Genomic DNA, 14413 nt, shown 5'->3' with positions numbered 1-14413 from the left:
CCCCCAACCTCCGGAGCTGGGAAGAGAGTCAAGATGGCGGCGAAATCCGATGGCGGTGGCGTGGGGGTGGGCTTCGCCCAGCTGCACAACCTGGACGAGGCGGTGGGCAGCGGCGGCGAGGAGGACGGGGAGCCCGGGGGAGGCGGCTGCGGCGGCGGCGGCGACGGCAGCGAGCCCGGCGAGAGCAGCTCGCTGCACATCTGCCACTGCTGCAACACTTCCTCGTGCTACTGGGGCTGCCGCTCCGCCTGCCTGCGCTCCCTCCTGGGCAAGAAGCCGCGCCGCAGCGCCGCCGCCGCCGACGGGGGGGACCAGCCGCTGCAGCCGCCCGCGGCCGCCGGCCGCCACCCCCCGACGCCCTCGGCCGAGCGGCCGCAGCCGCCGCAGGTGGAGCGGCCGTGGCTCGACTGCCTGTGGATCGTGCTGGCGCTGCTAGTCTTCTTCGGGGACGTGGGCACCGACCTGTGGCTTGCCCTCGACTACTACCGCAAGGGGGACTACGGCTACTTCGGGCTGACCCTCTTCTTCGTGCTGGTGCCGTCCCTGTTGGTGCAGAGCCTGAGCTTCCGCTGGTTCGTGCAGGACTACACGGGCGGCGGGCTGGGCGCCGTGGAGGGGCTCAGCAGCCGGGGCCCCCCCATGATGGGGGCCGTCTACGGCCATGGCGCGGGGGTCCCGGCCACGCCGGGGGCGCAGCGCCTCTGCCGCCTCTCCGTGTGGATCTGGCAGACGGTCATCCACCTGCTGCAGATGGGGCAGGTGTGGAGGTAAGAGCACTGCGGGGGTGGGGGCGGGGGCCTGGCCAGCTGGCCCTGCAGAGGGCCCCGCGGGCGAGGCCGGAGCCCTCCGGAGTGCGCTCCGCCCTCGAGGGGCCCCGCAGGTGGGCCCCTCGGACGGGCCTGGCACGGGGTCTTGAAGGAGGGCTTTGCCACGCACTTTCCCTGGCGTCTCAAAAAGACCATCGTGCGGTCTGGATCCCTGGCCACGCCTTTTGGCCCGGGGAGGCCCAAGTCCCGCTGGATGTCTTCATCCCTGGTTCGCACTTAGCGGAGACCCTGCCTCATCCTCCCTCCCCTCTGTCTCTGTAGATCTCTATGTTCCCGTGGTCCCTTGCCCCTGTATCCCAAGGTAACCAGGCGCTAGCGCTTTTTATCTGCACCCTAGCTCGCCTCCTGGGGGAACCTTCCTTCTTCCAGCCGGTTTGCACTCGGTTTTGTGCCCCGGTGAGACACCTTCCCCTCTTTCCCCGTCTTCTCTCCGCAGTGGCCTGTGTGGGGCTCTGTGCAACCCCACTGGCTGCCTCTCCTTTCAGTGCTCCTTTATTCCACGCCCCCTCCCCCCCTTCCTGCGACCCCATCCCCTGCAAAGGACTCCAAAGCGCTGCTCTCCTTGAAGGAAAAATGACTTTTTTGCTGGATTAGACGTGCCCTTTTCTTAGTGACAGCTAAAATTGTATAATATGTGATAGCTGTAAGCGTTTGTTTTTAATTCTCACCTCCGAAAATCACTTAGCCACCTGGACATCTCTTCTGGTGGAACGTTGTTTTTGGTAGCCAGGCCAGCGCGCAGGTGATTTATGTTTACACAAGCCCCAAGCTTAGCCCTGGGGCTCTTTCCTGTCTTGTAAATTTCCCATGTGCCAGGTGAATCCCTCAAAAACCACTTGCAGATTTTTTTTTTTTTAAGAGCCTAACTGGCTAAACTAAGGAAATGATTCCATTAAAACGTTGGTAAATCTGTGCCCTCCAACTTAAATCAGCTTGAGTGTATTTTGCAAACAGTGAGTTGTGGGTAAGAGCATTTGCAAGAAAAAAAATCTTACTGAAGAGAAATTATACAGAGCTCCTCAGGTACATTGCTTCTGTGAGAAGACATTTTGCCTACACTGCTCAGGCACCTATTCCTAGTAGGAGATATTAGGTGCTCAGAATTTCAGTTTACTGGTATGTACTCAGGTTAACTGAAATAAAGTTCAGTGTGTTTTGAATTGTTTGTCTAGGTCTCTGTTCAGAATTTTAAATAAAAACATTTCAGAAAGCATGGGGATGAATTAAGTCGAATCACGAAAGAGCATGCAAGAACTTTGTCCTGCAGAATTTACATGCAAATCCAGGACTGGGGACATGTGAGTGGTTCTTGATTTTCCTGGTCCTCTCAGGGTTGTTTACTGGTGTTCCTAGATTGAACCAAGCAACCTTTTTTCCTAGCTCTATTTGTCTGCAGATAATTTATTTCCTGCTGATAGGTTTATAAGAAGAGAGGGAATAAAATAGAAAAAAAGATGATTGATTAACTTTTAGCGATTATGAGCCTAAAATGGGGTCAAGGAAAATTTTGACATATGTTTTGAATTTGAAATCTAAATCTAAAAACTCCCCAATCCATGCTGAATCAAAGATAGTGTGTTTACCATGAGGGATACCTTTTTTTGGTTTCATGCAGGTTGGTAAGATGCACAGGTATGAAGGGGAGAGGGACAAAAAGTATGGGGAGAGATTTTGAAATAGTAGTAAAATTTAACAGCATCTAATTAATAAGTAGGCTTGTCCCGAAAGTCACCTGTCTCTCCATATTAGACGTGGAGATGTGGGCAGTCAAAACCTTGGTGTCAGGTTAAAATTCCTGAGGGAATTGTTTCTAATGTAATCCATCCTAGCTATTTCTTAGTAGTGAGCTTTTGGGACATACTGAAATTGGAGTTCTGTTTCACAAATTTTTTAGGCAGAAGAATCCCCCGCCGTTGACCTAAACCTTAATTGTATTTGGCAAAGTAGTAGAAGTCCCGGTTCTGGACAAACTGAAAAGTACATTTTAAATATGAATTTAGCTTTTATAATTGTTTAAAACAGGGTAGTGTATTATTTTTCCAGATTTTTATTGAACTTTCAGAGTCTGTAGTGGTAAATATATATATATATTTTTTTTTTTTTTGAAAAGATGCCTGTGATTTTACTATGTCTAAATTTTTTGGTCCTTTTTTAAGATTAGAATATATGTCTAAATATTTTATAAAGTTAAGGTATTAAAAGACATGCTAATTCATCTAAGTTATTTATTCCAACGTACTGTACTTCAAAAGAAATATTTACTGAGGAAGGATTTTATTTTTTTCAGTAAGCTTGTTTTACTTGAAATATTCCAGGAGCAGGGTCTGCTCTTCAATACCTGCTAGGCATGTGGCTTGCAAGGAAATAATTCATAAGTAAAAGCTTTGGAGAAAGGTATTTATTCTTTTCTTGTTTTAATCTCTTGGCAAACTTGTCAGTGTGTATAAACATACATCATCTCAGTTTTTTCTTCAGATCTTTTGGGGTTACAGTTTGTTCCCTTAATCATATTTGCTACTTAAATTTTATTTCATGTGGTCATGTGACATAAAGGTTAAGGTCTAAGAATTTGATTTGGGCCACATTTCTAAGAAAAGATATTGGTGAAGTATGTTGTCAAGACTGATTGCGTTAAACCATGAAGCGTGTCTCTTCATATATATTTTTTTAAATGTAAAATTATTTGACTCGCGTGAACAAAAAGCACAGTGCTTATTTAAGAAAAATTAGTTTCTCTTGACATTAAGGTGGTAAATTTCTATGCATGTTGCCTTCCTATCAAGATGGAAAATACTTGACATCTCTTTCACCAAATGACTTCACAGAATGTAAGAAAATATTTTTGGCTGGGCCAGAATTGGAGCATGGAAGAATAGTTGCCTGTAGGATGATTTGGTTTCATGAATCTTGTTTTGCAGAGCACTACTGTGTGATTAAGGTCTGTTTAATGCATGCTTTACCTTCCCTAATTAATTACTTAACGTGGAACTTACCGTCTACCTTTATGTGCCCTGTTTTTCAGGTGCTTTTCCCAGGGATAGCGGGTCTGTGAGTCACCCATACCAGGAATAGGGGTCTCACCAGGCTTCAATTTAGTATAATGTGTTGTTATTAGAAACTGAGATCATTTCCTTGGAGGGTTAGAGCTTAGAAACAGGTTTGCATATTGCATTTTTGTGTGTAAGTTTTTTCCTTCAGTGTATCGGCTTTTCTTTGCTTCTGTGCTACTTTTAAGGGATGCTTAGTGTGTTGGCAGTTCACTGCAGTCAAGAAGCAAGTTCTTTGACTAAAATTTCATGTAATGTCATGATGTTGCAGCCAAATCATTAATCTCCCTTTTTATGTATTTATTTTTATGGGTATGTTTTAAAGATTTAAAAATTTTAATTAAGATTAAAATCTGAATTTTATCTGCCATTTTTAAAGTGAACGTCAGCTGTTCTTTATCTTGGGAGATGAGGTGATGGAGAGGGTTGCCTTCAAGTGAGAGGAAGGAAGCGGTGTTTCACCTGCTGTAATGGGGTCATCAGTCTGTAAACAATCTAAAGCTTTGTTTTAGCATTTTTTCCATTTCAAGACTTTGATGTAATATAGGGACACAGCTCTCTCTAATCAGCAGCAAATGTTGCTGGGCTGGTGAAGAAGATGCTTTTTTAACTTATCTCCCCCCACCCTCCCTCAGTGTAGGGATACTTGGAAAGTTACGGGGCTTTGTTCTTATTCAGTATTTTAGAATAGCGGTTCTTAACTCTGGCTGAGAGTAGAACCCACTACAGCTTAAAAAATGCCTGCGCATTGCTGGGGGACCCAAGCAGTCTTATTTTTAGAAGCTCCACAGGTGATCAGATGGGCAGCCAGGCTTGAGAAGCACTTTTAGAATTGGGTTTCAGGCTTATTCCATTTGGAGATTGTTATTGGGTTTGTGTTCTTAATAAATAGGATGGAACAGTCGGGAATGGAATGCTTTGGCATTGTGAAGCTTGGTTCCTGGACAACACCATAACAAAACGACTTTACCTTGGAAACATGAGTGTCTAAATACAGTACTTGGGGCTGTCTCAAGTGTATGCACTTACAGTACTCAGTGTTTTTTTCTTTGAGCCTAAGTATGGATCTTATTCTAAAAGGATTACTAAATTTGAAGCGTTCTTCAATAAATGTAGCTCACTTCTCTGCCTTTTATGTGATTCAAATAGCACGTTTATGATTGTGTTGCATATAAAAGGGAAATTAATTTTGAAATGATTCTCTTAAGTAGGCTTGAGGTAAACAACGCGATTGCAAGAGGTGTTGGACTAAGTGATCTGTAATGTCCCTTTAGCTCTAAGATGTTGTGATTTAGGAATGGAAATGTTACCTTTCAAATAAGGAAATTCACTGTGGGGCCAGGATACCAGTCCTAGTCACGATAAAAGATTGTATATGTGTATTTGTGTGTGTGTGTCTGTGTGTAGGAGACTTTATATAGTATCGGCTTATTACTGGATGAGAATCTCTATATTGTAAGAATCTTTTTTTTTTTCCCATTTTGGTCCATATGTTTAATGGAGTTCTGGTTCAAAAGAAACTCAGTGGGATTTTTTTGAGGGGAAACTTGAAGAAAATTGATCGGAGAAAAGTAATGTGTTTGAGTAGTCAAAGAAACCTTTCAAGATTCAAAAGAAAAATGTTGAGAAAAATGTTCCTCTGTCAAGAAGTGAATGTGCTGTAGTGTCAGTAATTAGATCAATGTGCCACTGGCAGAGGAATTAAGCAAATAGGTGTTGAAGCAGAGTAAAGAGAGAAATTGACAGGTTTGTGGGAATTTAGTAGATAGTAAAGGTGGCATTCCTAATCAGTGAAGGAAAAAAAGATTATTTATCAAATGATATTGAGGCAATTGACTACGCAATTGGGGGAAAAATAGCTCTCTACCTTACATAAACAAAAATTCTAAAAGAATTAAAAGTGTAAACATGAAATATTAAATTGTAAAAACACTAGAAGAAAATGTAGGATAATAATTTTATAATCGTGAAATGGGCAAGATGCTTTGATATCATCAAGGAGAAAAGGGACAACTTTAACGACGTAAGTCTCATCTAGTTACTCCCTTCCTCCTCCCCCTATCTGAAAAATCGTGGAAATACATGATGAGTTGTGAGGGTAGAAGAGTTATATTTAGACAACGAGCTGCTTACCTAAAGGAGAGCGAGTATGAAGAAAGCATCTCTGAAGATTATTTCTCATTTTTGAGTGAACAGAAACAGTAAAAACTTGACATCTATGGTGAATTTTCAAGGGAAGGTGATGAAGAAATGGCACACTTTGAGTAAAATTGCAAACAGTGCTGAAGGATAGTATTTCCAGAATGATCTAGAAACGAAGCACCAAATTTGTATTGCAGAAGGCTAGCCTTCCAGAAACCTAGTAGGCACATGTCAGAAATCATGAACAGTTCACTTCTGCCTTTTAACATCATTTGCTTTGCTTTTACAAACTTTATCCCTAAGGCTAATTAGTTAGCATTATGTAATGGATAAATTCTGGAGAGTTGGAAAGATTAGGTGGGATGCAAAGAGAAATAAACTGTCTCAGTTGTTGCTATTTTCATCATGGGTTGGTTTGATTTACAATGTGCTTTCTGCAAACACGATTGTGGTTAAAACTTTGCTCCTTGTGATACTCTGTTTACCTAGTTCCCAGTCAGAAATTGTGAATTTCAAAGAATTTTTTTAAAATCATGAAAGGGCTTCCCTGGTGGCGCAGTGGTTGAGAGTCCGCCTGCCGATGCAGGGGACATGGGTTCGTGCCCCGGTCCGGGAAGATCCCACATGCCGTGGAGCGGCTGGGCCTGTGAGCCACGGCCACTGAGCCTGCGCGTCCGGAGCCTGTGCTCTGCAACGGGAGGGGCCCCGACAGTGAGAGGCCTACGTACCGCAAAAAAAAAAAAAAAAAAAAAAATCATGAAAATATAGCCTCGTTTAAAAAGTTCACTGACTTTTGTTTTTTGCCGAAAGACAATGCACTATTTACCACTACTGGAGATACTCACAAAAACAAAACAAAACAAAAACAAAGAAAAACACCACAGGACATAGCAATAGTATAAAGGGAACATTGGAGTTAAGAAATCAGGTTTATCATTCTGCAAGTTCAAAAAAATCTCTGGCCTCCATTTCCTCATATTTATCAAATACGGAGTTAAATTGATTGATCTTTCAGGTCCCTCAGTTTTAGAAAGTCTATTATGCTGTAGGTATTAGCACTTCGAAGTTTTAAACAAGGAATTTCAGACTCTAGTTTGAACAATTAAAATATTTAAAAATGTGGATTTCTCAGGAACTGCTTTGAAGTCCTATCATGTATTATTTTGACTTATTAATTGCAAAAATTTTCATTACTTGTAATCACTTTGCTACCTATAGAGGCATTATGTATATATTGCTAGCTAATGTTAAAATTTATAGCAGATAAGACTTTCTGAGAAACTTGGTATCCTGGTTTATTAGCTACTTTTGGGAACTTACAATTTCAGCTAAAATTACGTTAAGGTGTCCTTTTATAATCCTATGTTTAAAATTTTTTACTGTTAGGTTAAGCTAAAGCAATGCATATATCTAACATATTTTGGAGGTTTTTCTGAGTCGTTTACCTAGATTAATTTCTAATTGGGGAGGAACCTCAAAATCTCCTACTGCAATTTATCGTTTGATATGTATTCTCTAACTTTGAAGAGTTAATGTTTGTAAAATTTTTTTTTTTAATGATAGCTTTCTTGTCAGTTGTGAGCTGTTTTAGGAAATGATTCTAAGTGAGCTTTTTTTGTGGTTTGTATTTTATTAGATTAAGGTATAGGTACTTTTTTGGTTTAAGTTGAGTTTGGGGAAAAGACGTGATTTGCTTGAAGGATTCAGTGAATATTATTATGACAAGAACACATTTGTACGTAAAATTCAGCTTTAGATTTTTCTTTTCTGTATGCCTAATATGGGTAGATCTTGGTATATTGCATTACTGTATTTTAATATACTTTAAAACAAATGACAGTATCCTAAGGTATTTTGCATATTGCTAACAAAAAGTGTCTTTATGTGTATATTGCTTTTATCCTGAAATATCAAACGAGTGGTTTTAAAAATAACTTTTGTTTTGTATGCAATATTTTGGTCTTTTTTCTTTTTAATTGTGAGAAAGCTATTTCTGTTTTATATTGGTCATTAATATACAGAGCATGGATTATATGTCCATCAAATCATTTCTAGGAAGAAATTTGAATATTCAGTTCACAGAAAGGTAAACATATCAGTTTTCTTCATAGCACCCTGGGAAGGGAGGAAGAGTTGATAGTTATTGTTTACCCTGGCCAGATGCTCTCAAAGAATCATAGGTACATGAAGTAGAAAGTTTCTCTTTCACCATTATGTCTGCTTTTTCATTCTCTCTTAAACATACTGTACACATGAAGAAAGATGGCAGAGGTGAGGAAGACACCAAATTCATGGCTTGGAAAGCCTGGTGATAAAATAGAGCTGGCAGGAAATTAGGAACCCAGGCCCTTCCAGACAGCAGACGCTTTCTGCTTTCTCTCTTTGGCTGTGTTTCTTAGAGTGGTCAGAGAACCTCTTGTATTAGGATAGGCCTGGGGCTTGTTAGAATGCAGATTTGTGGGTCTGCTGTGGGCTTAAAGGATCAGAACCTCAGGGAGTTGGACCAGGGAATGTGTATTTTTACTGTCTTTATTATGGAAACTTTTAAGCATACGGGGAAATAGAGGAGTATATTGAACACCCATTACCAACTACCTGGATTCTGTAATTAACATAGATAGCTTTATGTGTGTTTAACATGTATCATGAGGTTGCACCTCTCCATACTTTGCCTCAAATACTAAATAATTAGACTAATTCTACATAGCTATAATACTATTATCCCATCTTAGAAAATTAATGGTAATCCCATAATTATTCCATAATTCACGAAAATCATCTAATAGTTGTTTCACGTTCAGATTTGCTCATTTGTCGCCGACAGCGTCTTTTATAGGTTTTCTCCCTCCCAACGCGGATTAATCAAAATCGCTTAATCAGCATTGCTTTTGTGTTTCTTTAACGCTAGAGCAATTCTTAAGTGTTTCTTTTCTTCATGATGTTAACTTTTGCAGTCTGGGCCGCTTCTCTTGTGTGTTCCATGTTTTGGATTGCCTGATTGTTTCCTCCCAGTTTCATCTGCCCTCTGTATTCTGGGTAAACTTGAAGGTGCTTCTAGGGGCTTGATTATATTCAGACTACGTACTGCTGTCAGAAGTACTGCTTTCCACTTCATATTTGCGTCATATCACATTATAACCTGATTCATCTCACTGTTTGTGATGCTAAGTTTTATCTCTTGGTTAGGGTTCTGACTGCCAGCTTCTTCTGTATAAAGGTACATCTTCCCCTTTGCAGTCAGTAAGTGACTTGTGGGGTAAGACTTTTGGCAAGGTGTCAAGGCCTATTTCCTGACAACCTTTTACCTAATAGTTTTCTCGGCCATTGAGAATCCTTGCCTGAATCAATTATGAATTGCTGGGGGGAGGTGGGATGTGTATTTTAAACAAGCTCCCTAGTCGTTCTTAGGTCTCTAAAGTTGGAGAGCTATTGCTGGACTGGTGTCAGGACCTGAGAGTTAAAGAAAAGAAATTCTGTCCTGAAGAAGTTACTATGACTCTAGGCACTGGTGGGTTTTCAGCTGGTTGTCAATAGACAGAGTTTAAACTTCATGTCAGCTTTGGAGGAACAAATTTGAAATATGTCTCATGTGTTCTCTGTATGTAACAGCAATAACCTGATACAAGGGCTAATATAACAGGTTAGAGTGTATGACTCAAAGGAGAGTGGAGGATGCGTAGAAATTACTAAGGTGGAAAGGAAACTATATTAGGAATTCTTTTTTTTACAAATGTTGTCTCGTTTAAATTTTTGTAAGTTGTTTTGGTGCCCATTTTCAGATGAAGAAATGGGTTTAGAGAGGTTAAGTAATCTGATAAGTCACTGGTAACTGGTGGAGAAAAGTTTTGAAGCCAGATCTCACTGACGGTCGGCAAAATATATGCAGTTTTCTATATCTCTTGTAAGGAACCGGAGCCTCTTCTCACTAATTACTTTGCTTTACTTTGGGACTTCGCTGTCTTGGCTTACCGAAAGTGGAGGAGTGATATTCTTGAACCACTGGGGCCTCTTGACGTACACGCTGAGGTTCTTTGAGACCTCTGATTTCAACTCTAGTGTATGAAACTCTGCAGAGAAGATGCACCCATATGTTGATTCTCTGTTTACCTGTCGGAAATACCAAGAGTAGTAGCTCTTTCCTTAAGGTTATTAAGCAGTTGTTTTCAAACTTGACTGTGCTTTGGGGTCACCTGGGGAGTCAGATATTTGGGTTCTACCATAAGAGATTATGATCCAGTAGGTCTGGGATGGGCCTTAGAATCTATTTTCAAAAGCCTGTGTTTTCAGAAAGATCCCCAAGCGGTGCACAGACAGGGATGAGAACCACATTTCTATAGGCTGATTTCTACCAGTATTTACAGCGGTAGTTCTCAGGGAGAAGGAGTTTATATTAGAATCACTTGGGAATATTTTTTTGTGCGTGAACTTGAGCACTAGGTGTATCAGACATAGAGGGGTGGAATGAATAAAGGAAGCTCTGATGATGGTTTTAATGGAACACCAGTATTTAAACAGTCTCTGATCGGACCTTACTCTTAGCCGGAATGGTTGCTGAAAGTGTGTATTAATCAAATGGTAGCTCTATTTGCCGTATGCTATGGCATATGGGTTATACTTAAGGTTTAGAATACCGTAAAGGCATTTTACATTAAAACTGTACAGCATAGAATTGAATATTTGTTTGATTCAGAAGCTTCTTTGGAAGTTTGAAGTACTTCAAGGTCATTATTAACACAAATGATCACTGTTGGTGCTCTAAAAGTGCCAGCTTAGAGGCATTTCATTATGTTGGGAAAATTGATACTCAGTGCAGAGTGAATTTCATGTCTCAAATTTTCAGAAATGTTATATTTGTTAAAGTTGGTGCCAAGGATAGGATTCCTAAAAAGAAACTGGTGAATGAAAGGGGAGAAGTGTCCTAATAGGTATTAAATAGGTGTCATTGGAGACAGGAATGAAGGAAGCAGAGAAGAAAAATGATCTAACTACATTTTGCTTGATGGATTCTCAGGGAGGAATAGCTAGGGGAGGGGTTGGGAAGGGGTTTTACAGTCTTTACTCTTCCCTGCTGTAAGATATTTAGTACAGTGGATCAACAGGGACCCCTGAAATCTACACACACCAAAATAACATCCTTTGAGCTCCATCTAGGAACGTACTGTGGCAGTGGTGAGAAAACCCAGGCTCCTTGTAACTCCGAAGCTCAAGGTCAGAACTTCTAGGAGAGATAACAGCTGGCGGAGAGGGACACAGGATGTATGGGCAGGCACACCGTACACTGCGTTGGATCCTCTGTGATTCCGGATAAAAATGAACAGAACTCCAGATCTGTCATTTTGCTTGGTTATAAGGAACGCAGCTTTTGAGTAGTACACTAAATAGTAGTTATAAATAAATAGCCCTGTATGTTTAGGAGGCTGCCATTTTGCCTTCTGTAAGGCAGTTTTCATTAAAGCTGACTCTGAAGGAAAAGATATGCATTCCAATAGAGGAATTTTGTATTCAAAATTTAAGCAATCTCAAATGGCTTTGCTTAGACCTAGTGCGTGATGGCGCGTTTTGGGGTTGGAAGAAAAGAGAAGCTACATGAAGGACTTTTTACTCTGTTCACAAATTAAACAAAAGTTATCAAAACGAAGCTGAAGTTAAAAGCAATTACATTGTAAATTTGGAAAAATAGAGAATTACAACATGTTTATAGCATTTGTGGACCGTGTTTTTGTGGTTTCCACTATTTGATAGGGACCACATAATTTTTAGGTAGTTTTCAAGATGTAGTCTAGGATTAAATGAGATGGTATTTGTCAGGCATGTTACAAGATTTTGAATAGGGCCTTGTGAGATCGGAATGTGTCATTCTGTCTATTTGTTTGGCATCTGCAGTTCACTCTCTCAATTCGTGGTATAGTCATGTCTACCATAATGTGATATTCCTGAAAACCCTCTCATTCTGTAAAATCACACAATAAAAACAACAGGGCTGTGGGAAAAATAGGATTAAGGGCTAGACTACTTAAAAGCATGTGACTTTGTAACCAGAACACTAACAAAACAATGACAATCCAAATAAAAATATTAGCACCGTAGTATCGGGGACGTTTGCGCTCAGCTTCATATCCAGATGGTTCAAGGCCTTATTTTATCCTGGGACATGTTTTTCCTTCTTTGATATGTAGATTCTTGTAGGTATTAGCTTCTCCAGGAGGCCATTTTCACCAAAATTAAAGCTCTGGTCCAGGGTTTAGCCTTCATGTGTGCCCACAGCATCACTAGGTAGAGGAAAGCATAAGGAATATGGAAGACACTAAACCAGCCACCACTGCTTGTACCAAAGGAAGGTATTTTGGTAAGAGTCTCACCGGTTTTCTTATTCCTGTTTTTTCCTAGGTCTTTATTATTTGTGAAAAATCTTGCCCTTGATAGCTTCAAAACATTAACATGCTGGGAAGAATAACTTACAAACCAAAACTATTTCCCCATTATACTATTGTCGTTCCCATTTTGCCAGTCATGTGTGAAGCAATCCATGTTACAGGAGCATGCATTGTGGCATAACTGACATGTTTTTGAATCTGTGGTGGGGTCAAGATGCAGCTCTTGGAGTTGCCAAGGTTCTATTGTTTTGCGAAGTTCTAGCTTTGGAGAGAGTGCAGCGTTTCAAGGTTAAGTGAGAGTTATCCTTCTCATGCTTTGTTGGCCTTTAGATACAATAAAGAAGTGAAGAGGGGCTATTTCAATGCACTTTTAAATTTCTGCTTCTGTAACATAGTCGTTGGATGGAATGAGCTAATAATGTCTCAATCACATCAGGCCTTGAACTACATATGTGGAGCAGGAATGGCTTTAAATTTCGGCTCATTTGAAATGTAGTTATAGTGAGGCTTTAAATTAAAATTCATCTGAGTATACAGTAAATGGAAAAAAGAGCAACAGTAGCCAGTTGTCAAGGAAAAAAACTGATGGGTAGAACAAACAGACGGCTTTCAGCAATATAAACAATCTGTTTTCATAGGGTCGTTTTGTTTTGTTTTGTTTTAGGATTGGGAAAATGTCCACATTAAGTCGAAGTTAGTTAAATGTGAAAGGCAGCAAATATACAGTGTGTATGTTGAGTATTACAGTGTTTCTCTTCACTAACTGTAATAAACATTTCAGTGGCTTAACACAAGAGGTGTATTGTCTTCTGTGGGTGGTCCTGGCTGATCATGGCTTTTAGCATCCTCTAGGGACTCAGCGCCCTCAGCATTCAGCCAGAGAAAGGAAAGAGAATGTGGAGAAAGCATAACTGCTTCTTAAAAGCCCTGGCTTGAAGTGACTCACATCACCGGTGCTATCATCCCACAGGGAGAACAGCCCTGTGACTACGCCCATATAAAGGGAAGTGGGGGAATGTGTTCCTGCCCAGGGAACAGCTTTGTACTACAGAAGAGGGAGCTTGTGTTTTGTTGACTAGAGACTGAGGAAGAAACAATTCTCTACTTAGATCAGGTATTCTCCGGATTAGATTAAGGGAGGGAGGGAGAAGTGTGTGTGTGTGTGTGTGTAATGTAAATTGCTATTGATTGGAGCATAAAAGAGACAATTCCTTTTAGAACTTTGATTTATATTTTAATTTAATATTTTAGGATTTGCTAGCCATGTCAGGTGTCTCATTTTACTTTTTTTAAAAAAAATCTTTATTGGAGTATAATGCTTTACGGTGTTGTGTTAGTTTCTGCTGTACAACAAAGTGAATCAGCTTATATGTATACATATATCTCCATATCCCCTCCCTCTTGAGCCTCCCTCCCACCCTCCCTCCCACCCTCTAGGTAGTCACAAAGCATCGAGCTTGATCTCCCTGTGCTATGCAGCAGCTTCCCACTAGCCATTTATTTGACTCTTAAAAATGTCAAAACTGTTCTTAGCCTGAGTGTCATACAAACACAGGTCAACCCTATTTTAACTGGTCAGGTAAAACAAGTAACTATTTAAATTAGCTTTTAAAAGTAACAGCTACATTTAATAATTTTAAGTGTGATCTGTGCTAAATATACTAAATTAAAATATAATGAAATGGTACAACTAGAGTTTTGAATAATTTTTCTTCAGATGAAATTTCATTGAGGTAAAAATGGCCTTCATAGACTAAATAAAAAGTACTGTAGTCTTGTCAGTGTTTCAGGTCTTAAAAGAAATAGTTCATCTGGTTTAGGACAGTTTGGGATCTTGACATGTGCTCACAGAGGTTGTAACTTTAACAAAACTGTGTCCCATACTTAGGGAACTTGTTGGCTTCTATTCCCCAAATAACTGCCCCCCCAAAATCACTCCTTGTTTTGTGTCTTTTAATTGTACAGGCCACCAAATAAATACATGTGCAAAATTCATACCTAAATTTGGAGATTTACACTAAAA

General features: G+C 40.4%; 1 protein-coding gene across 2 annotated transcripts in view; it reads left to right on the top strand.

Annotated features, from left to right (window-relative positions):
- The first annotated feature begins 26 nt into the window (after window positions 1-26).
- XKR6 (XK related 6) overlaps window positions 27-14413 on the top strand; it is a 276374-nt gene continuing 261987 nt past the window's right edge. The window contains exon 1 of one of the 2 annotated variants that reach the window (XM_024130858.1): window positions 27-767. In XM_024130858.1, the coding sequence (XP_023986626.1) occupies window positions 34-767 (734 nt within the window). In that variant the 5' untranslated portion in view covers window positions 27-33. The remainder of the gene's footprint in view (window positions 768-14413) is intronic. The other variant, XR_008618291.1, reaches the window with a different exon arrangement.

The sequence above is a fragment of the Physeter macrocephalus genome, chromosome 9, assembly GCF_002837175.3.
Source record: "Physeter macrocephalus isolate SW-GA chromosome 9, ASM283717v5, whole genome shotgun sequence".
NCBI lineage: Eukaryota > Metazoa > Chordata > Mammalia > Artiodactyla > Physeteridae > Physeter > Physeter macrocephalus.
The sequence above is the reverse complement of the archived record's forward strand: the minus strand, read 5'-3'. Positions and strand labels throughout refer to the sequence as shown.